Below are 23,392 nucleotides of genomic sequence, written 5' to 3' on the forward strand. Positions count from 1 at the left end.
GTTGATTGCAATGGTGGTCCAAGAACTGAGGGTGAGATATTTATCCAGGAGCTGAATTCAATTTTATTCATATCCCACCAAATCACAACAGAAGTTGTCTCAGGGCACTTTGAGCAAGCACTTGGCGACAGTCGCCAGAAAACAACTTCCTTCTAACAGGCAGAAACCTCAAGCAGAACCAGTCGCTGGGCGGGCGGCCATCTGCCAAGAGAGACAGAGCTCCACCCTCTTAATATTAACATACAGCGTCTGAATCCCTACTCGAGCTCTCCCACACTACAATACTCTACCACTTCCTCCACTCTGTCTTTGCCACACACAAACCAGTGTTTCTCTGTGAGCGTGCCCGTGACGACTGGAACTCAAACAGACTCAGGTGCAGGGATCACACACAAATCCATGTCCAAAAATTTCATAAGTTCAGTCGAGTTAAGAGACCAAACAAGAAATCAGCCTGGCAATGATCCACATGCAACCACCAGGCAGAAATAAAACATAACAAAACCAGAACAGGAATAATAAAGGCTGGAATGCTCGTCTGCAGGAGAGAACCAGAACAAGACAACCAGACAGGAAGTAAAACCTATGGGAATGCATGCAGCAGAGTTACTACAAAATAAAACAGAAAATGCTGCTAACTGAAATCCATGCACATCATCACACAACCAGGCTAGCGTTTCCCCCTCTCAAGTATTTATGCTATGCTAAGCTAACAGGCTGTAGCTTCTTATTTAGTTTACAGACATGAGAGCGGTTTTGATCATCTCATCTAACTCTTGGCAAGAAAGCATAAAGGCATTTTTTCAATTTTTTAAAATGTAAGAGTGTCACCTGACAGACAAATGATGTCACTGGATCCTGGTATGTCATCTGAAAAACCAGTAAGGGTTCCTGCTGACTGATGTGTGCGCAACGCTTACCTAATGAGTCATGCACAGCCCTAATCCTTTAAGTCTATCTTCTCATTAATACTTTCAGATGGAAACTCAGTTCAAACCTTAAAATGTTCCATATCTCTCGCACATTATGGGACTGAGTCTGCTTTTCAGTCCCATTCATACTGATCACATCTTTTCCTAATTTTCCAACTCTTCATGGCGTCATGCAAAGTTAAGGCAGATGGGCAGTTTAGCACCCATCTCCAAGTTTCTTCATCCATCCCTGTTCACACTCTTTTCAACTGTTATCTGCTCATGTATACCTTAAGCCTGAAACTTAATTTAAACCTTCAAATGTCCCAAATCTTTTATGCATTGGTATTATTCAACTTTTACAGGCAACAGCTTCTTCAGAAATTGCCTCCCTGGTTTCGTCCTCTGTGTCACAGCTGCTTTACTCCATGTATGATGTGGAGCCACAGTGATGTGATAATATGACTCAGAGCTGCGAGGCACAGTGAGCTGTTTCTGCATAGTTAATAGATCATAATGAAGAACCTACAGACCAGATGTGTTCACGAGGGAAAGCTCACTTCAGTTTCACACGTGCTGTACCCACAGCCGCCCACGTAGCCTTCATAAATTAGCAGCAGGTTACTGTGGAGGCTTTTAGGCACACCCACTCTGTGCAGGATCAGGATCAGGCTCTCGCCCGCGAGTTGCGCCGGGCTTTCAGTGTCGTACCTTGCTCGCAGACGCTCAGGTCAGAGGCCGACATGTTCTGGTATGATATACTCTGTCACCCCGTGTGGTTCGTGTCCACGGCGCTGCTGGCGATCGTTGCGCGCGTCCAGAGGAGAGGACCCTGGGACCCGAGAGCCTGCACCGTGCAGCTGAAGGGGAAGACTGCGATAGTGACTGGAGCCAACACAGGTCGGTCCACTTCTAGCTTTTCTTTCAACTTTTTTAATTATTTCTTGGAGGTATAATTAAAAACGAGGGAGTCACGTCACACTTTGCGCGTAATTTGATTGTTTTACATAACGGCTGTGAATGTCAGTCCCTGCAGATTATTCAGTTTCTCTCAATGTTCAACCTCTGTGCAGCTTTCGGAGGTGCATCATGTGAGCGGTGCACAGTCTTCTTCCCTCATAATGAATAAGCTTTTATTGTCCCAACAGTGCAGGGCATTACTAACACTACCAGCTGCTAGGACCCTGACACACAGCAGTAGGAAACGATATCTGTCAAGCACCAATATTATACTAAAAGAGCAATCGCAATAACAAGCAAATAATGGTGATAAAACAGTAATAAACGCATATGTAATTAATATGCAATAATTCATTTGTTTCACACGGGATTACACAATAACATCCCTTAAAACTAGATCTCAGCAAGTGCAGTTAGTGGCTTGAGGTGTGAGTGTTCACTGAACTTCATATTTGGGAAGAGCCCATTTCATTTTAGCAACAGGAAGCTTTATATTAAAAAAAAAGCCATTAAACTGTGTTTCATCTGAACAACTGAGCAGTTTTTTTTTTGTTTTGTTTTGTTTTGTGTTGTATTCCTATTAGAGCCGTGGCAGGATGTGTAGTTGCACAGCTTATTTTCATCTTTATATCCTAAAATCAACTGTATTTCTTTCTGCTTAGTTTCGGTTTTGGCCATTGTATCAGTTTCCATAATCTTCTATAAAGAAGTATGTAGGAGTTGAATGTTAGACTTAACTTGGCAGACATCTGTATCTCACACATCTGACGACAAGCAACAGGTCCTTGACCTACATGTAAACTTCAGGGTTGCTAATAAGTTCCAGAGTTGATCCTTTCTGGCCGTTAAAGACTCGGCAACAAGGAAGGATCTCAGAACTGCCTGTTTTTTTCCAGTCAGATGCATATTTTTCCAGTCTCTCTCTCAGTATGGCATTGAAATGGTGACACGACAAGCCAGAGCCACCATGTGGTGAGCTAACCAACAAATTAACGGCACTTCTGAACAGAACATTTCCAGATGGAGTTTCAAAGCTGATCAGCAGCATCTGGAGCAAAAGACAGAAAGAGGAGACGATCGTCTGACTGTTAGATGTTTGTTCATCACATATAAACAAAGCATAAAAGATTAGACAACTACAGTGCTGTGAAAAAGTACTTGCCCCCTTTCTGATTTCTTACTTTTTTGCATATTTGTCACACTTAAATGCTATAAATCATCAAACAAATTTTTATATTAGACAAAGAAAACCCGAGTGAATACAAAATGATGAAGATGATGAAAATAAGAAATCAGGAAGGAACAGGAAATACTTTTTCACAGCACTGTATTTGTTTTGCTCTTGCTTCCTGTTGAAGCTCAAGTCAGTTGTTTGATGCAGCAGACATAAAATCGCTGACCTCTGTGTTTACCCAAAGCCATTCAGTTCCAGCAAACCCAAAGCTTCCTCTGATAGTCCATGTGGAAGTGTGTCCAGTTCCATAAAACATACCAACAAACAGAACAAAGAAGACATCACCGAAGAGCCGGTCAGCCTTACAGGATCCAACCTAGAAAGCTTCCAGCCACTCTCCGAATAAAAGGTGTCTACCAGATGCACTGACCTCATGTTCTCATGTAGCCTCCCAGAGACTCCAGTGCTAAATCAACAGGTTTAGGGGATTACCATGCATCCCTGCAGCACAAGAAAACAAGCTTGTACTGTCTGCTGGCCAGCCTACGCCAGTCGTCACCTTGACGGATTTAAAGAGAGCCAAGACAGTCACAAAAACACAATAAATAAGTGTGCACATCATCAGACAAAGATTTAGAAACTGGTAAAACTGGTAAAGTTATGCAGCCCAGTGTAGTGTGACAGGTTGGTTTGGTTTTTTATTTGTGCCAACATTAGGCCACGTGCGCACTGTCTGTGCTCAGTGAACATGACAAATAATTTGTCTATTAAACGCTGAACTGTACTTCAGTTGTGACAAAGTTGTTTAGACAGTGAGTTTATGCGTCGCTTCCTCGCCCGATGACACATTTGTGTCAGTTCAGTTTTAAACCGTCGCCTTGTTGCGCCCCTGTGTTTGTCGTGCCATCCTGGTGTGTCACGCTCCCTTTCATGAAGAGTGTTGTTGTGCAAGTTGACCAGGAAATGCAAACCTGATTTTAAAACCTGACATCAACAATCTGACTGTTGAATCAGTTTTGTCACAGCTGAAGTGCAGTTCAGCGTTGATAGAAATGAGCACATGTTTTGCAGTGGAAAAGTAAAGCACACCAAAGGTTGCAGGGAGACTCTGGAAACTGGAAGCAGACTTTGGTGGAGTAAAAAGTGTCGCACACCCCACCTTATGCATCTTCTTCAAGAAGTTGCTTCATTGTTGCTCTTGAAAGAGGCCTGGGGGGCCGACGCGTCATGTGAATGAAAGAGAGATGCACCAGAGTGCTGGACACTTTTTTCTACCCTCATCTCGTCATATGTTCCACACGTGTCTCGAAGTCGTATTTTAAACCACACCCACAGTCTTGCACAGTCGATCTTTGCTCTCAGGTGGCTCCTCGTGATTCGCTGGGAATCTCACAGTGAGGCTAAACACAAAGGCGACTAATTAACTGATGAAACGCAGGTGACAGACACAGGAAGTGAAACAAACATGGCTCATGAGGAGAGAGACTTTCAACATAAAACATGAAATAACTATACTAAAACCCAAAGCCAAAACAGTACCCACATTCAAGGGACAGCTCCCAGACAATGGTGAGTCTGAGGTTTCACACATTTTCATTGTTTTTTGTTTTAATATAGATAATAATGAACATTTGCAAATCAATCTGCCATCTTCTGTTGTTATTATCTCCTTCAGCGTTCATTGGCTCAATCCTGTAGTGCAGTGTGCACGCACAGGAATCACTGTGCATAAAAGCGAATGAATAGGATGAAAATCCAAAATAATAATAAAAAATACCTGGTTACCTATTTGCTGGAGGAGGAGTTAAAGGAAAATCTCCTCATTTACTAGATTGGTTTCATAGTTTTAAGAATTGTCTTGGCAGCAACAAGGAAGTGATCATTAACAAAAAGTTCAGAAATAACCCGAAATTAGGGATTATGCAGATGTCTGTGCATCTACTGACGATTTAATTCTTTCCTGATTACAATGATTCTGAATCAGCTGCAAAGCAGACTACTTAATAATTGCGTAATAGGCACTATTACTAATACTTAATACTGCATTATTACCTCATCATTACTCATTATGTGTCCCCTCGGAGAACAAGTCACAGATGTTGCTGAAAGCACAATCCTGCTTCCAAAAAAGTTGGGACGTAAATAAAAAGCAATCACTTGCAAATGAACTGTACTTACCTATTCGTCTTTCCAGGATGCTCCTTTCATACCCAATCATGATACTATGACCTGTTACCAATCAACCTGTTTACCTGTGGAATGATCCAAACAGGTTTTTGGATCGTTCCACATCTTTCCCAGTCTGTTGTTGCTCCCTGCTCAACTGGTTTGAAATGAGTTGCTGCATCAAATTCTGAATAAGCGGATATTTACAAAAATCAATGAAGCTGATGGGGTTCAATGTTAAATATATTGTCTTTGTGCTGTTTTCAATTAAGTATATGTCATAGAGGATTAGCAAATGATCACATTCTGTTTTCTTTATGTTTTACATAGTGTCATGTGTAAATTTGCTTTACAGTGTTATTTAAAAAGCACCATAATGACTGATAATGCTGTGCAGGATATACCACTTGTGTTCCTGAACAGTTATATTTATTCACCCTCTACCTCAGCTTGTCTATAGTTTTCCTAAATGAAGCAAGAGGAGACGTGACCAAGGCAGGAGCGTTGCAGGAGGAACATGTAATTGCAGATATGACAGAACACCACAAAATAAGATGTAATTCAATCAAGGCAATCAATACAATGTTTCCAGTTTCCAGCCAAGCTAAACTGGACCTGCGGTGATCTTTTCCACACCCTAAATTTCATGCTCACTTTCTTATCAGCCGCCCCACAGCTTCTCCCTGCCCTGTCGTTTTGCAGCACGCCCTCAAAGCACTCACACCACCACCGGGAAGGGAAGTGCTTTAATTGACAAGGCTTTGAGGACATGGGTGATTGTGACGTAGCACATTCATGGTGTTTAATTACATTGTACTCATCTCCAAGTTATGACTCTGACAGCAGTTTAGCATTAAGTAAGAAATAGCAATTATCTGGAGACATGCAGCCAGCTGGTGTCTGTTTTAATGGCTGATGGACGAGAACAATATATTTGTATATGTGTGTGCATGTGTGTGTGTGTGTGTGTGTGTGTGTGTGTGTATATATATATATAGTTATGTTTTCCAAGAACTACATGCTTTTGCACATCACTACGTGGCTCAACACAGGGATCTAAAAGCCTAGTTAGTCTTGAGTCACTGCTAAATGCTCATTTCAGACTGTCATCAGTGCATTTGTGTTTCTCCCATTTCAAAGAGTCACCTGTTTATTGCTATCTGCTTCATGGCTGATTGTTGTCCTCTCCCGCTCTGCTAGGGATCGGGAAGTTCATTGCCCTGGACTTTGCACGACGCGGGGCCCGTGTTATCCTCGCCTGTCGAAGTGAGGACCGGGGGACGGCGGCGCTTAAAGAAATCAGGGAGAAAACAGGAAACTCTGACATCCACTTGCGCCTGGTGGACGTCTCTTCCCTGGACTCTGTCAGGGAATTTGCTAAGGGGATTCTTGAGGAGGAGAAAGCTCTCCACATCCTCGTTAACAATGCTGCAGTATCAGGTGATGCATGCATCCAAATCATCATTAGTTTTAAAGGCTACATGCTGTATTTTGGGGACCATAAATATCAGTGAGAGCTGACTTAATTATGCTGGTGTTTAAATACCAAAATGTCATTTGGACGAAGAATTAAAGTCCTGGCTAGTTTGGCTTCACACGATTTAGTAATTTGGCAACTGAAAGCAGTATGAAAGACTGAAAAAACAATAAAACAGCCCAAAAAGAACATCCTGTCTGCATTTCAACATCTGCCTCACATCTGGTGGCAAAGAGCAAGACATGTCTCTGCAGTGTGTGAGTGTGAGTCTGTGAAGAATTAAGCCATGATGGCATCAACAAGGGATTATTTGTCTCACAAAGGTGAGGGTTGGGCAAGTAGCTGTCATGGTTATGGTCAGGGTCAGGGTTTCTAGGAAATCAATGTATTGTCCCCAAAAGTGATGGAACCACGTCACTCTGTGTGTGTGTGTGTGTTTGTGAGAGAGAGAGAGAGAGAGTGTGTGTGTGTGTGAGAGAGAGAGAGAAGTGAAGTGAGATAAGGGTAAAGGCCAGGGTTGGCTGTAATAGAAGGGAACGTGAAGTACTAAAAGTACAAATATGTATGTTATGTGTATGTGTATAACTAACTTGTGAAATCTAGTTGCAAATTACCTTTTTTTTTTTTTCTGGCATCAGGTTTACCCAGGCAGATAACCAAAGATGGATTGGATATGTCTTTTGCCACCAATCACCTGGGACCGTTTCTTCTCACCAACCTGCTGCTGGGTAAGTCTCGTCTGAGTGCGGTCTCTCTTTTACACAGCAGGTATGTTATGGATGTGAAATGATGATAACATGATGGCCTGTTGTTGCCATGACAAACAAAATATGTTGTTTTTCTTTTTCTCTCTCTCTACGTATGTCCCTGTTTGGTGTCAGAACTGATGAAGCGCTCCGCCCCATCTCGCATTGTCACGGTCAGCTCAGTCAACCACAAGAAGGGTCAAGTGGACTTCTCTCACTTTCATGGCGAGAACCTCACTTATTTCATGGATCAAGTCTACAACCACACTAAGCTGCACAATATCATCTGTACCAATGAGCTAGCACGCAGGCTACAAGGAACAGGTAGGCTAAAATCAAGATTCTTATAATCATCGTCCATTTTTACACATGGTCTTTCCCATTGAGTAAGGGCTGCAGAAGATGTGTGACCATGAGAAGCAGGGAAGATGGATGGATAATGATCTTAAATTTGAATGTCCATTTATCAAAGTGCACGTTTTAAAATGTTTAATTACAAGAAATGTGGATCAGTAAACAAGACGTTTTGGGGTCCTCTTTTGAGAGAAAGCAACCTGAAACCAAACCAAACCTTTTATATTTTTGCTTTAATAAGGCACCATTTGTTTAGTCTATGCAAATCTGCGCTCACGAGCTCCTCTCTTAGCCTAACACTCGGTGGTTTGATCACTCCTCAGGCTGTACAGAATGTATCCTCTGTTGCACAAAACAGATGCAAAGTGCATTTTTCGGAAATTTGTCATTGGAGCTTATAGGCGGCCTCTGTAAAAGAGGCGAGTGAGGGACATGAGCGTCTAGCTTTTAGCAAAACTTTGCAGCTGCAACTAATTTTCCTGTTTCGGGTCATTTGAAGAGATCAGAAAACACAATCTACAGAGGAATGTCCACATTCAAAGACTTTTTGCTGAGACTGGCCTTGATTACAGTTCTTCTGCCCCGTTCTGTTTCTATCTGCACTCTGAATATATGTGTCTGTGTGTGTTTCTGTGTGTTTATGTACATGTAGGTGTCACTGCAAACTCTGTTCACCCCGGTATCGTCATGACAGAAGTGATGAGACACTATCCATTGGTGATTCGTTGTATTTTCAACCTCATTGGAGTTTTCTTTTTCAAGGTGAGTGCAATGTTGCATTTGATTACAGAGTCAAAGTCCACATAATGACCTACCTTCATGTCGTCTGCATTGCACCCATCGTGACTGCTGTTGAAGAACCTCCTCCTGTTATATAAATGCATTCGCCTAATTCACTCTGTTTACAGATAAATAAGGAAATTCTTACATTCCTGTTATGCTAGGATTGATGTATGCGTGTGCATTTGTGTGGCCGTGACGCAGAAACTGGCTGAAGCACTGCGTCTAATAATATGCAGCTAAGACATTGTTTGATGATTAGCTCGGACAGCCAGAACAAACCAAATCACTAACTAGAAAATGCAGGGAAACAAGGAAGGCAGTGATTTTTTTTGTTTTGCTCTTGGCTCTGCACTCCAGCACATTATAATCAAACAAGCATCACGAGGCTGAAGTGCTGGCTCTCAGCTTTCGTTCAAGAGGAGCAATGTAGGAACTGCATTTTTATTCACAGACCCTCAGTTTAAAGAGACGGAAGTATTTTAACAAGGCTAGCTGGCTAACCATGAAAAGACACTTTGCCAAGGGTCGGTTCACTGTGTATCTGGCTGCCCCCCTTAGTTTCCAGTCCAGCAGGTTTGCAGGTTACAACGATAGTGACGATTTACCCCTCAAAATTCATGGTTTGAAACGATGACTGCTTTATCCCAGGACCACTGACCTAACAGCTAACCAACATCGAGTCTGTGAGAAACTTAAAACTGTTTCTGGCTCTTGCATTTAGTGGTGATGTGATGCCGGATATAGCTCACTCAGTGCCATGTGATGATGCAGGGAGGACTGAGCTAAAGCTGCATGTCTGGGAAAATAGCCAGTGATGCTCACGGCCCGTGAAAGAGACATGGAAATAAGGAAGTATTGTATTAAAGAATATACCAAGTTAGGCCCATTCGACAACAAAGAGAAAGTGACAGAATAATACTCGTCCTGTCTTTGACATGAACTAAATATAATCCTGATGTTGCTACTCTGCCAGGCCCAGACATCTTCCCCTCTTGCTTGTTCATGGGGCCTTTTTACCTTCAATCTGGCCTTTCAGCAAATGAAATACATGCTCTCTTGCATTGAGCTCAGATGACTGAATTGTCCTTTGCCACATGTTTGGAGTCATTGTCCTGATGCATGGTGACACATTATCCAGTGAGTTTTGACGCATTTGCTCAAATCTGTGCAAATATTCAGATATATTTCTGGATTCATCCTGCTGCTGTGAGCGTCCACACATATGCAAGTGAGCCGATCACTAATTTACTAATAGTTCAGCTAATGTGATCCCTTAAACTGGGGGGAATTAGGCCAATGTATAAAACGTACTACAATTTATACACTGATGTAAATAAAGTAAAGCTTATCCGTATTTCATATTTCAATTAGATACATTTCTGTTGTACTCACCACAGTAATTGCTGAGGTCTGGGAACACAGCAACATCACTACACAGTCGGACAGGGCAACAAGCTTGAACACTGAGGCAATCAAACAGGTTTATATTAGTCAACATTTTAGCCATATTACCTAACTGATGTTCTTGGGAGATGAGACTGAAAGAGAGCAAATCCAAAATATTGCTCATAATCCCTCGCCGCACAGGAAAACTGCCAGCTGGGAAAATTGTGCGTCAGTCTGTAGCCTGATGGATGTTTACAACTGAGCAGCAATTAAACATTTCAGCTTTAACTGACTTCAACATCTTTAACTAACTGGGTTTGTGTGAAACCTGCCTGCCAGTTTTTTTTGTGTGACAGGTCTGTTTCACGTCCATCTTTTGACAGCTACTCATATCATAAGCATCTGTGATGTGCATCCGCTATGGCAGACGATACTCAACCACGGGTTTAACTAGAAACGTATCAGGGTAGAGATTACGCAAACTCCCTGTGCAGATATCCATCTGTAATTTTCACTGAATGTGCTCTGGCCTTCACCCTCCCCTGTCTTTGTCTCCCTCTCAGTCTTCAGAGGAGGGCGCTGTCAGCCCAATCTACTGTGCAGTCGCAGAAGAAACGGAGGGGATAACTGGGAAGTACTTCGACAGCGACTGCTCCCTGGTTCTTCCCGCCCCTTTGGCTCGAGACGCTGCCCTCGCGGTCAAGGACTTTGAGATCAGCGAGAGAGTGACCTCAAAGCTCTAAAACAACTATCAGGCAAATGGAGGCTTGATAACAGAAAAGGGGTCAAATTCCGCCCTCTTATTGCACTTCTTTAGGGAACAGCGATGGCATAATGTGTCTGTATTGAATCATCGGGTGGATGTTTCTGAATACTTTTTCATAGCTACTATAGGGACATGCAATTGAATCATGTCTTGAATACTTAAAACATGGCAAAGCTTTCTGCATTGGTGTGGGTCAAACAGGGTTAATCACTTAATACTAAGAAGTAATTGTCATATCGGCAGCTATGTTGTTTGTTTGATTTTCATCCAGGAAAATGGTGAATATGTTTTCTTTTTAGTAAGAAAGCCTTGTGGCTTTCATTCAGGTGTGTGAATGAGCTAAATGAAAGACTTTCCTCAGACAGATGCTGACACCATGTGGTCACCTGAAGCTGGCATGCCGCTTCAGAAATGACAACAGAAGCTCCAATAAGTGACACAATCGCTTCCCTTTATTGACTTGATTCATTAAAACACAATAAAACATTTGAGCATTCAGTGCTTTTCGAAGAATTTGTACAGCGTTCATCCCCTCATGACTTTGGCCTCGCTATTTGGCTGCAGAGACAGATAGCAACAGAACAGTGTGGTTACCAAATAGGTTTTTAATCATAGCACTATCACTTGTAAGTATGCGTCTACTAATCATATTTGGATGATAAAAGAAGATACAAGGCCGTGGTGTAGGTCCGCTGAAAGGCTTTGTGACATATGCGTCACGCTACATCTTCAACCATTCAAATAGTTGTACCTTTCTGACGTTCCTCCACTGCTTCATGGATGATCTCTTCAAGCACCGGAACCACATGATCCAGCTGTTTGGGTGAAAGACGAATGGCGATCTCCACTGTTTTATCCTGGACGCACAAAAGAAGCAATGACTTTAATGGCAACGTTCCTTGGTGAAAGCAAAAATTATACTGTGAGTGAATGTGGTGTGTGTGTGTGTGTGTGTGTGTGTGAGTGCGCGCGCTCACAGGATTTCCACCACGCTCCGCCTGAGGAAGCTGCTGGACTGTGACCTCTTCAAGCTGACCATCCTCCGATCGAGGCTCCATGTCTTTTCTACCTTCTCGTTCCTGCGGCCACACAAAACACAAAACACACATATTTGTACAAAAATGAAAAACTGCTGCAACGCAGAATGGACTCCTTCAGCCTCTGGTCATTCTGTCTTTGTACAAGCATGAAGAGCCACAGTAACGTCACTCATCCCTTGTCAATAAACTCCCTTTTTGTTTTCTGAGACACAGACAGTTTATCAGCTTCAGACACTGATTGGGCACGGTGGACAGCCTCCACTTGAGCTTTGTTTCGTAACTCTATCATTCAAACTTTACGAAACTAAAACACCAAACTGAAAAACTCATGAGAGGAGCCAGTCTGAATTTGACACTCCTTCCTTTCTGTTAAATGGAATGGAGAAAATGCGACTCACATTTTGAAATTGTCATAAATTTTTATTGTTGTGTTTTTTTGCAACTTGGACTGAAACTAATGATTATTTTCATGATTTATTAAGTTATTTTCTCCATTAAAAATCGATCATTTGGTCTATAAAATGTCAGAAAATACAAAAAAATGGCTGTTACAATTTTTTAAACCCTAACTCATGGTGTCACATTGTTTCTTTTGTCCAACAAACACACCAAAAACCAATGATCTTCAATTTACTACGACAAAAAACAAAGAAAAAGGAGCAAAACTTCACAACTGAGAAGCTGGAACAAAGGCAAGTTTAGCATTTTTGCTTGAAAAATTATTTTTGATAATTAAAATTAACTAAATAAACTAATTATTTCAGATCAGATTATTATACAAATTGACATTAAAAAATCAAACTGACGCTCATCCAGTAAAGCCACAGAACAATATAAAGCAGGACAAAGCTCCACCGAGAGTTTACTATTAGTATGATTACACTGAAGAAGACATCCGCATTACTACTCAAGTGCCACCTAATTCTGCACACTGTCCAATCAAACACAAGCTGCTTACCTTCATCAGCATCATCTCCTTTGGGCTGAAGAAGGTGATGTGTCCCTCTGTCCTCTCCGCCAGCAGCGCCACCAGGCACACCAGCACCATGCAACCAGCCACTGCGCCACGCATGCTCATTCTGCTCCGTCCTGGACGCACACACACCCACATGCACATATACACATACTGCACATAAGTATACATACAGAGCAGGGAAGGCTCATATCGTACAGTGGAGTCAGTGTTGCCACATGGAGAGGGGTGAGTGGCACTGAGGCCACGCGACTTAGAGAAATATTTAGCAGTGGGAAAGAGAGGGGACACCCAAAATAGGTCAATATACAGTGTTTGACATGACAGGTAGTGTGTGTGTGTGTGTTAGCATACTGGAAACAATAACTGAGTTTAGAGGAAGAAGGACACAGGGGATCCCATGTCATTATGCAAGGGAGAGGTTGACAAATAGCAGATAGGGAAAGAGAGAGGTGGGAGGACGGGGGAGAAGCGTGGAAGACAAGCAAGATAAGAGGCCGGACTTACAACAGCAGGACAGCTCTGTACACAAACCCGAGAACGAAGACGGGACGGCAAAGGGAGGAAAGACAAGAGTAACAGAGACAGTGAAGCAGAAGAAGCCATATGTTACTCACGTGCTGTGTCAGCCTCGGTCAGTCGCTGAAGGAAGTGCGCTTTAAGATGAGCAGAGCACCACCGGTCTGAGCGTCAGCTTGTCCCAGTCAGCCTTTATATCAAGCCCTCTCCTGATCCCTGAGCTTTTTACTGTCCTCCCTCACATCCGCTCCTCAACAGGCTCGTTCAAGCACTCTCCTACATGCTCCTGGAAACACACATATTCCTCAGGAATCTGGCTTTTTATTAGGGCAGTAAGCTGACCGTGCTGTATGTGTGCAGGCCTTTGACAAGGCTGACAAAACGACACTTTGATGAGCAGCCCCGCAGTGTCTGTGTATTATTACAAGATGCGTATGATGCGTTTGATGTCAGTATTTGTAGATTTGGATGAGCCCTGGCAGAACACAAAGAAATCACTCCTCAGCCTCATTTAATCATATTATCACACATGACAGCCAACAAGCACGTTTGCAGCAAGATGAAACCAACTCATTCATAACTTATCTTAAAATAGAGTACTGCTAACCTAACCTGTTACCTGAGTAACAAAGGCCAATCTGTATGTTGTGTGTGTGTGTGTGGGTGGGTGTGTGTCTCACAGCCAGGACACAATCAGCCCAAAGAGGTCAGTCATAAATTCTCTGCTCTAATATCCAACACCATGTGACATTTATGACCTGCCAGTAATTTATACTTGTGTACAAACAGACCCACATGCATCTGTTCCTTGGAGACCTCATGACTCTAAAGAACTTTAATGATGCTCTTTCCTAAATATGACACTTAGCCGTTCTCCTGCATGATGGTGAGATGCTCTTGCAGGCTGGCTTCATGCTGCCGTCGGAAGACTCTGCAGGAGTGGACAGTTCGTTTTATCTGGTTTATTGCGATTCAAGTGCTCAAGTTCAGCTTTGTGAAGCACTTCTTGCTGCGCCACCACAATGAAGCTCTTGTTACATTTTTCTGTCTCCTAAGGTTAGGCTTTTTATAACGTGTGTCTATTGAAGAACTATTGTTTTCGTTTTTTAGAAATCTGAATCTTATGCGAGTCACATAGTTAAGGATGTGTAGTAATAAGTACTCAAGTCAGCACTTTAACCTTATAGTCACTGTTTTTTTCAAACTCAGTGTGTTGGAGAGTGCAGAGACAAAATCACAACAAATGTGCCACTTACTGCCTACTGCACTGACTGAGTACTGCATTTATGTTGGACTTTCCCTTTAACGGATAAACCTGGTGATATTCTAGATTTTTCTTATTGTAAACAAATTAATAATTCCCATATAAAGATAAAACTAAGAATTATACTAACAAGTATTGTCCATGTAGCCAAAGCCTGGTATGTCATAGATAGAGCTGAAAGGATTGGAGTATAATTGATTGATAATTGATTAGTCAATTGGCAGATAATTCATTTGCCACTATTTTGATAATTGATTGAAGCAGTCATTTTTTAAGCAAAGATCATCAAAATTCACTAGTTCCAGATTCAAAACTCAGGAATCTCTGCATTATTCTTTGTCTGCAGTGATAGTAAATTGAATATTTGGGGCTGTTGGCCGGGCAAAACAAGGCATACAAAGAGGTCCCCTTGGACATTCTCTGGCCCGTTATAAACTAAATGACTAATTCATCAATAGAAAAAAAATGGCACATAAATCACTAATTAAAATCATTGTTAGATGCAGCTGTACAACTAGACCTCATGTGTCCATTGACATCTCCCTCACAGTCCTGCTGCAGCTGTCAAAAGGAGGACAATTCGATCAATCTGACTAGAGCTTTAAACAGCCAGAATAAGTGAAAACACGTGTGTGTGTGTGTGTGTGTGTGTGTGTGTGTGTGTGTAGACCTTGAAATAAACGAGCCGTGTTCCTTAATACTTCATTTTACGTCAATGGTGGAAACTGACATTCTACTCTGCATCCAGCAGGTGGAGGCTTCTTGGCCAGGTCTCGCGGTGTCAGGCCGATATCGCGGTATTTGGGTCATGTGGCAGCTCGCTGAAACGTGTGATCGCCGTCTTTTTCCCGAGGTGAAGGAGCGGAGCAGACACGCACTGCGTGCTGCTGCACAGATTTACTAGTCATGGTAAGAGAAAATGTGCTGGATGTGCGGGCATAGTTGCGAAGCTTTTCGTTGTATGGTGCAGTCGAAGGCTCTCAGAGATTACTGACGCTTTGAAACCAGAAATGGCTTTTTTTTCAAGCATTTTACAGTCGAAGGCCTGTTAGCATGAGTTGAGCAGTTAGCCACCCATGTAGCTAACATTATTTGGAAATGAGTTTAAACTACTTGAGCTGCCACTGCAGAGAGTAGACATGTGTAACTTCGTAAAATGCAGTCATACAGGTGAACCCAGTGATGTGTACGTTTCGTACATTAACTGATTAATGGTGTTACCGGGCTAAGATTAGCTGTGCTACTAGCATAAGTTAGCTTCATGGCACTTTAAGTACGGGCCCAGGTCAACACGTGGGTTCATCATGACGACAACGTGGCTGCGTGTTAACCATTAGTGATAAATGCGCTAATATAAGGCCCTTATATTGAAAAAAGAATCACTGCTTAGCTGTAACTAACGTTATTGCATTTAAATACAGTATTGCATGCTTGACCCAAGTAACGTTAGCTGCGATGCTACCAAGAAAAGTGTAAGAGGTTAACTTGTACCTTAACCATTACAGCCACGTGGAAGTCAGTAAATTCAATTAAACGACATAGTGTTGACAAACTTTTTACATGGTTTGATGCGGCAATAGATTGTTACCTCATGTCAGCAGTTGTCTGTGTCGCTCCTCAATCCAGTGCATTTACCTCCCGCAGGTGCTGTTGCACGTGTTGTTCGAGCACGCGGCAGGCTACGCGCTGTTCGCTGTCAAAGAGGTGGAGGAGATCGGCATGCTGCTTCCTCAGGTGGGTCTTCTTTCCTCGCTTCTCTTTGCCGTTTTAATCGGCAGTCCGGGTGGAGTGGAGATAACCGCGTGTGTGTGTCGTAGGTGGAGGAGAGCGTGCTGAGCATCGGAAAGTTCAACAGCATGGTGAGCCTGGCTGCCTTCTTCCCGTTCAAGTCGGCCCAGGCTGCTCTGGAGAACATGAATGCCATTTCTGAAGGCGAGTGGACTATCTGCTTCGTGTTTGTGGTTGTATTGGTGTCCTCAGATGTAATGATGTTTTTATAATCTGTCAATCCACTGAATGACTGTGCTGACAGCCTAATGTTGATCCTGAACATCTGAGGAAAGCCCTGATTCGATTATAGAGCAACATAATTTAGATTTTAGATCAATTAGCTGATATGTTATTTGATTTACTGCATCAGCAGTAGCCCGATATAAACTGAAGTTGAATCACATTTTAAAGGACAAAATCAGTCATTTTACAATGGATTATTATTTAAATTAGACAGTGGAGATAAAATTAGGCCTCCTTTGACTTAATAACTTGTTCAATGTCAGATGGTGTTGCTGCACAATCTAAGCTACATTTCAGTGCATACAGATAGATCAGCATTAACACCCCCCCTTTTTTAACACACTCCTTGCAGGTGTGGTTCATGCTGACCTGAAGTTGTTCCTAGAAACAAATCTGCCCCTCTCTGGGAAGAAGAAAGCTGTGTTGGGGGTTTCAGATGCAAAGATTGGAGCAGCTTTACAAGAAGAATTTAACCTTTCCATCCAGACTGGTGGGGTGGTGGCTGAGATAAGCAGAGGTGAGTAGACGGCTTCCCTGTGATTTAGTTACCCTATATGGGATGAGCAGGAATTAGGAACGTTATTTCCTCATAGGGCTGGAGCATAATGCAAAAAATTGAGAAGCCTACTATTTCAGAAATAATGTGGCCTGTTGTGATGTAATCTTATGATCCTGAAACTAATGAAGGTTTATACTGAAAATCTGAACAGCCACTGGTCACATGCTGTTCTGCCACTCTTCCACTTAACTCCAACAAACCCCTTTATCTGTCCTCTCTCCTGTCAGGTGTGCGTCTGCACTTCCATTCCCTGGTGAAGGGTCTGACTGCCCCGGCTGCCTCCAAGGCACAGCTGGGTCTTGGCCACAGCTACTCCAGAGCTAAAGTCAAGTTTAATGTCAACAGGGTTGACAACATGATCATCCAGTCCATCGCTCTGTTGGATCAGCTGGACAAAGACATCAACACTTTCTCCATGCGCGTCCGGTAGGGTTCCGTCCATCACACAGTTATAACGAAGGATGTATCAGATTGGTTGAAAGGAAAATGTTTTATATGAGATGAAACTTTGCATATTGTAGTTTGTAAGTGCTTGTATGTGGTTTGTTTGGCTGTCACATCCTGTGTTGGTTGGCAATGATGTCGTCCTAATTCTGGTGTAGTAACAGTGAAACTCACTGGTTAAGTCAGCAGCTGGCACTATTGTATTGGTATGTCAAGTTTGGCAATTCTTAATACACTGAGATGTTTGTCTCTTACTGTTTGTATTAACAGCAGTCATGTAGAGTATTTGATTGGCTGGCTGGGTTAAGTGTGTTTTCTGTTGGTTAAGCATCATTATGCACACCACAGAGTGGTGGCTGTATAGAAACTGGAGAGACATTAACCTCTCCTGGCACACCTGCTCTGCCAGCTGTTGTCTGGTGGGGCAATATTGTTGGATGAGACATCCATTGGCATCAATTCACATGTGGAGTCACTCTCAAAGTGTACTGTTGATTTGTTATTAGCAAGGTGTGTAGCTTGTGCTTATGTTGCACATGGCTTCATGAGTGTTTTCTCACAATCCCTGCCTTGCATGTGCAGTGAATGGTACGGCTACCACTTCCCAGAGCTGATCAAGATCGTGCCTGACAACTCGATGTACTGCCGCCTGGCCCAGCTCATCGGAAACAGGAAGGAGCTGTCGGAGGAGAGTCTGGAGAGCCTGGAGGAGGTGGTGATGGACAGCGCCAAAGCTCAGGCCATCCTGGAAGCATCGCGCTCCTCCATGGGTCAGCAAAAGAGAATCTTTTTTTAACGTACAGATGTAAATACACACTGATTATCTAGGCTTTGTGCATCACTTGGATACCTGTATAACCATCTGTGCACAACACATTTGTGAATTAAGACCATGCCGTGCCCCTTTATTGCCCACCTAGGACCAACAATAGTCCTTGGTGATTACACAGGGGGGCAGAGTAACTCTCTCATAAACCTGTAGTGAAGGCACAAATCCTCACTGCGGATCCTGTCGGGAGAAACACGTGATCTCAAAAGCAATGTGGCAACACTACATTTGAGATTATGCAATTATATTTATTTTAACCATGTGAGCAGCGGTGTCCCTCTGCTTAACACCTTCTTTTTACTGTTCTCCAGGTATGGACATCTCTCCGATTGACCTGATCAACATAGAGAGATTCTCCAATCGCGTTGTGTCTCTGGCAGCGTATCGGCTGGAGCTGCAGGAGTACCTGCGTTCTAAGATGAGCCAGGTGGCCCCAAATCTGGCAGCCTTAATCGGAGAAGTGGTATGAAAAAGTTCATTTTGTGTATGTATTATATATATGGGGCCAATGATGTTATACCAAAATCTGTCAATCCACTGAATCCATGTGATGACAAGCATATCCGGTGCTGATGGTCCTCAAATAACGTGTGTGCGGTGTACGTCGACATCAAAATAGGAGTTCACTAGGGCTCTGTATGTTGTGTCATTGAGACTGTTTTTTTTTTTTTTCTTTTAGGTGGGAGCTCGTCTGATCTCCCATGCCGGCAGTCTAACCAACCTGGCCAAGTACCCGGCCTCAACCGTTCAGATCCTGGGAGCAGAAAAGGCCCTGTTCAGGTACTGGGGCGCCCCCTCCCTGCTGGGGAAAGAAGTGGCTGCTGTGATGGCAGGGCTGGGCTGGAGCAGAGCAGGGTGACTGGAGAGGACATGAAGTCTCCTCTGGAGTGATCCCTCTCGCCCTAATGCACCCCCACAGTCTGAGCAGCCACCCACAGCACTGAGGTAGAAAAGTCTGAAAAGCTAGCTAAAGCCCACACCAATCCTTTTTTTTTTTTTATTAACTGAAATTCCTGAGATCCTAAATTGTCCATGAGGACACTCTTAACTTGAAAACGTCCCCTTTCTTGAAAGCCAAACACTTGGTGTGATTGCTTTGTGTGGCCAGCAAATGTGTTGATTGCAACAATTTGTTGTCTAGGTTTTGCTTTTACACAAATTTTCCTAATCTGCACCAGGTACAGGTTTTCTCCTGGGGTGCTTTTAATTTGACGAATTGGGCAGTTGTGCAAAGTGCAGTTTAAATTGATGCTGTCTAATGAGAAACCCACAACTTAATACAGTGGTTACCAATCTGAAACCCATGGGCTCAATAGTTTAATTAATGCACCAGCACACTAATGGCAACGATTTAATGGCCATTTGTGTTTACATGCATGCTAGTAATCTGCATAGTACCTCACCAAAGTGGTTTGGAGCTTTTTCACCAATTTAGCTCATGTTTAGCAGGTTCTCCACTAGGGGGGGCTGTTCGGTCATTGTTGTACAAGTTTTTCATGTTGCAGCTTAGAGGTGTAGTTTGGACTGGAACTGTTGGCACAAAACTGCAGAGTTTACTTAAACCCATAAGAAAACACATTTGCTGTGGCCTGATTTCTCAGCTTTCTGTGTGTAAACATTGTGCCTGTATCACTTACAAAACCTTTGTCAGTGGTAAAGATGCACTTGTTTACAGGGGTGCAGACTTCCTCATGTGCCTATTGGAAAACATTTAACTGTTTCTTTAACTGTGCGACCTGAATGTGAAACCAGCTTTATTTTCTCAGAGCCTTAAAGACTCGTGGCAACACCCCTAAGTACGGACTCATCTTCCACTCGACCTTCATTGGACGCGCTGCAGCCAAGAACAAAGGGCGCATCTCCAGATATCTGGCAAACAAGTGCACCATCGCATCACGCATTGACTGTTTCTCTGGTGAGCGATCTTGTGGAGTAAATGCCCCATGTTGACAGTTCATGTGCTGTAATTGCAGTGATGCTCATATTTTTCGTCAACAGTATTCAACCCATGGGTTGATGTTGATAAGCTTATTTCTGAGCAAAGCCACATGCCTCAAGACACTCAAGCCTGCTGTAATCCTCTGCTGCCATTTCACTTTGGTTGTTGACTGTCTTACAGAGGTACCTACATGTGTGTTTGGTGACAAGCTGCGTGAACAGGTGGAGGAGCGACTGTCTTTCTACGAGACGGGCGATGTGCCGCGGAAGAATGTGGATGTCATGAAAGAGGCGGTGAAAGAGGTGAGCTCATTTAAGAAAAACTTTTGTTCAAGCCGCAGCATGTGAGAAGATGGTTGGTACACTCAGAGGGACAGGGTCGGTGGTCTGTTAAAGTGAATTTGTTGCAGTGGTTTTCAAATGCTCCCATAATACAGAGTCTGTCATTGCTGTGAATGATGACACGTCCTTCCCTGACATCACTGTGAGGGTGAAAACTGATTTAATGAGCCTGACGCAGCATTATGACTCTTCAGAACAACCCGGTGCTTTCATTCTGTGTCATGAAATCATGATTGTTGTCGTCCGGTCTCAGGCTACTGATGTTGCAGCAGAGATCAAGCGGAAACTAGAGAAGAAGGAGAAGAAGCGCAAGAAGCGCGAAAAGAAGTTGCAAGAACTTGAACCAAACGGCGAAGCCAACGGCGAAGCTCAGGTAAGCCTTGATTTTAGTATCTGGCCGCATGTTTTGATTTGAGACTTGACCCACATGTGTGGTCCTGTCTCAGTGTACGACATGCTACATCAGCCTGACTCCGAACCATTGGCTGGTCCTAAACAATGGACTTGATCACTGAAGAGAGTCAGACATTACAGCCACTTGGAGGATATGTTATACCTTTAAGGCTAGCTTTCAGTACAGAAATCAGTGTTGTCTCTTACCTTTCCTTGTGTTTTCCTTTACGTCCTTGCAGGTGGAGAATGGAGAAGCAGACACCCCTGTGGTGAAGAAGAAAAAGAAGAAACAAGCGGCAGAGGAGATGGAGGTCGAAGCAGAGGAGACCCCTGCTGCAGAGAACGGAGCAGAGGACACCCCAGGAAAGAAGAAAAAGAAGCGAGCGGCTGAGGCCATGGAAGCTGCTGCCACAGATAATGGCGCTTCAGCCAAGAAGAAAAAGAAACGAAAGACTGAGAGCATGGACGCAGAGCCGGCAGAAGAGACCCCAGAAACACCCGTGTCTGAGAAGAAGAAAAAGAAGAAAAAAGAGACTGCAGACTAGAGAATGTCATCAAAGACTGAATCTTTATTTTTGTGTACAGCTTATTTTTACTCATTTTACTCTTCATCTAAAGCTAGTTGATGTAAGCAGCTTTTTTTGTTTTTGTTTTGGCAACAAAGCAGGTTGGACTGCAATGAAATGCTTATATACAGTGGCATGCAAAGTTTTGGGCACCCCTGGTCAATTTCTGTTTTGTCTGGTAGCTAAGTGTGCAAGATGACCCAATTTCCAAAAGGCATAAAGTTAAAGCTCCAATATAGCAAAAATTATGAGGATCCAAAGTACATTTGGGCACCCTGCATGGTCAGTGGTTAGTAAATGTGTCAGTGGGGTCAGCTTTTACACTCATAGCTCAAGAGAAATTAACAAAGGATGCCCAAACCTTTGCATGCCACTGTAACTGTGCCTTGAAGTCAATGACATTTACTTTTACTTCTGTAAATACATTGTCAATTAAACCTTTTGTCACATTAAAAACATCCTGTCTGTCGTGTTTTAAATGTTTCAGGGTCATTTGACTGCAGACACAGAGGCTGCAGTCTTGTGTGGATTAGTGGCAGTTTATGTCATTTGTAGGACTGTTTCCTCACATAGTTTGACAAGTGCATCAGCAGCATTTGCTATCAGCCAGTGTCTCATTTATGTTGTGCCTTAAAAAACCCTTAAACTAGTGAGTGCTGGGACTAGAGCTGTCCTATCTAGTCTGGTTGCGCGTGAACTGATGAAGCCTGCTCGGATGAGAGGTGAAACGTCTTCTAAGACAAACTGACGAGGTCCAGTTGCGAACAATTGAATGCTCTAAAGTGATTGCTGTAGAAACTGTCACACAGAAGTGTCTATGGTCTTCAGGGACAACGTGCATCATGATTTGTATTAAAAGCAATTGGAAACTAAGATGCTATATACTGCTGAGACGAGCTCTGTACTTCCATTAGCTTTTTTTCCGCCATGGTCTGAGGCTCTGTTGACTTGCTTGTATTGAGTGCCTGTAATCCACGTCAGTGAAAACCTGCTGTTAGCACAGGTGTAACATTAATGACAGGACCAGCATCCTGGAACTTCCACACCTGAATGAAACGCAGCACATGTTCATGTTATCTGTGTCTGTTAAGTCAACATATCTGTCAAGATGATGTAGTAAATAGCAGGACCCAAGTTCACTTGAAGTGTAACTGGAAACACCTGTTGGAGTTAAAGGTTTGTTTTTATCCACCTTCACGTTTTAGCTGTAAAAATCAGTCGAAATGTCAAAGTCACATGTTTACACCAGCAGGTACAAGATAAAAATTAGCTGAAGATTCATTTTAGCTAAATGCCACATGACACAGCCTAACTGCTCTGTGATTAGAGTCCAACATAAAAATGACAGCTCAGGAGAGAGGCTTGTTGGATGCTGAAACTGTGTATAATAATATGAAAATCACCCACTTACTCCAATATGTACTGCAAAAATTTGAGTGTGCATAGTTTTCCATCATGAATCTGAAAAGGGAAACATGAGAGGCTTCACTGATACTATACATTGCAATATCATTGGATTTGAGTGTTTGCTATTTTGACTTTATAATTAGTGTATTAACTTAATATGGTGCCTCATATGTAATTTTCTCTTGTTACTGGTGCCTGAACCTGTACAACGCGTTCACTTACCTTAAGAGTTAGTACCTTTGGGCTTGTGCCAAAATACACAAAGTACTTACGTCAATACTGCCTCCATCCAGAACATGTTTTGCATTGTGACATTCTTCACGTATTTAGTTTATCAACTATTGTCAGTGTGTTGTAAAATTGGGGAAGTGTCAAGAAGAAT

General features: G+C 42.9%; 3 protein-coding genes and 2 non-coding genes across 5 annotated transcripts; 4 read left to right on the top strand and 1 right to left on the bottom strand.

Annotated features, from left to right (window-relative positions):
• Positions 1-1,552: 1,552 nt before the first annotated feature.
• zgc:64106 (uncharacterized protein LOC393348 homolog) lies at positions 1,553-11,221 on the top strand. The gene is made up of 6 exons (XM_041951325.1): positions 1,553-1,811; positions 6,412-6,651; positions 7,327-7,416; positions 7,570-7,758; positions 8,441-8,550; positions 10,521-11,221. Exons 1-6 carry the CDS (start codon positions 1,655-1,657, stop codon positions 10,698-10,700), a joined length of 966 nt encoding a protein of 321 aa, XP_041807259.1. The 5' UTR covers positions 1,553-1,654; the 3' UTR covers positions 10,701-11,221.
• Positions 11,173-16,243, bottom strand: mlnl (motilin-like). The gene is made up of 6 exons (XM_041951335.1): positions 16,108-16,243; positions 13,354-13,541; positions 12,722-12,852; positions 11,701-11,802; positions 11,475-11,580; positions 11,173-11,281 (listed from the first exon to the last, which is right to left on the bottom strand). Exons 3-6 carry the CDS (start codon positions 12,839-12,841, stop codon positions 11,274-11,276), a joined length of 336 nt encoding a protein of 111 aa, XP_041807269.1. The 5' UTR covers positions 12,842-12,852; positions 13,354-13,541; positions 16,108-16,243; the 3' UTR covers positions 11,173-11,273.
• On the top strand, positions 15,346-22,059 carry nop56 (NOP56 ribonucleoprotein homolog). Its single transcript, XM_041951313.1, has 12 exons — positions 15,346-15,428; positions 16,164-16,253; positions 16,337-16,451; positions 16,885-17,049; positions 17,319-17,517; positions 18,118-18,305; positions 18,676-18,827; positions 19,044-19,144; positions 20,131-20,279; positions 20,484-20,605; positions 20,898-21,017; positions 21,277-22,059. Exons 1-12 carry the CDS (start codon positions 15,426-15,428, stop codon positions 21,580-21,582), a joined length of 1,710 nt encoding a protein of 569 aa, XP_041807247.1. The 5' UTR covers positions 15,346-15,425; the 3' UTR covers positions 21,583-22,059.
• Positions 18,444-18,562, top strand: LOC121625196. The gene has a single exon (XR_006007895.1). It is a non-coding gene; the product is annotated as a small nucleolar RNA SNORA26 (small nucleolar RNA).
• LOC121625220 lies at positions 20,753-20,820 on the top strand. The gene has a single exon (XR_006007899.1). It is a non-coding gene; the product is annotated as a small nucleolar RNA SNORD57 (small nucleolar RNA).
• Positions 22,060-23,392: the final 1,333 nt, after the last annotated feature.

This window comes from Chelmon rostratus, chromosome 2 (genome assembly GCF_017976325.1).
Source record: "Chelmon rostratus isolate fCheRos1 chromosome 2, fCheRos1.pri, whole genome shotgun sequence".
Taxonomy (NCBI): Eukaryota; Metazoa; Chordata; class Actinopteri; order Chaetodontiformes; family Chaetodontidae; genus Chelmon; species Chelmon rostratus.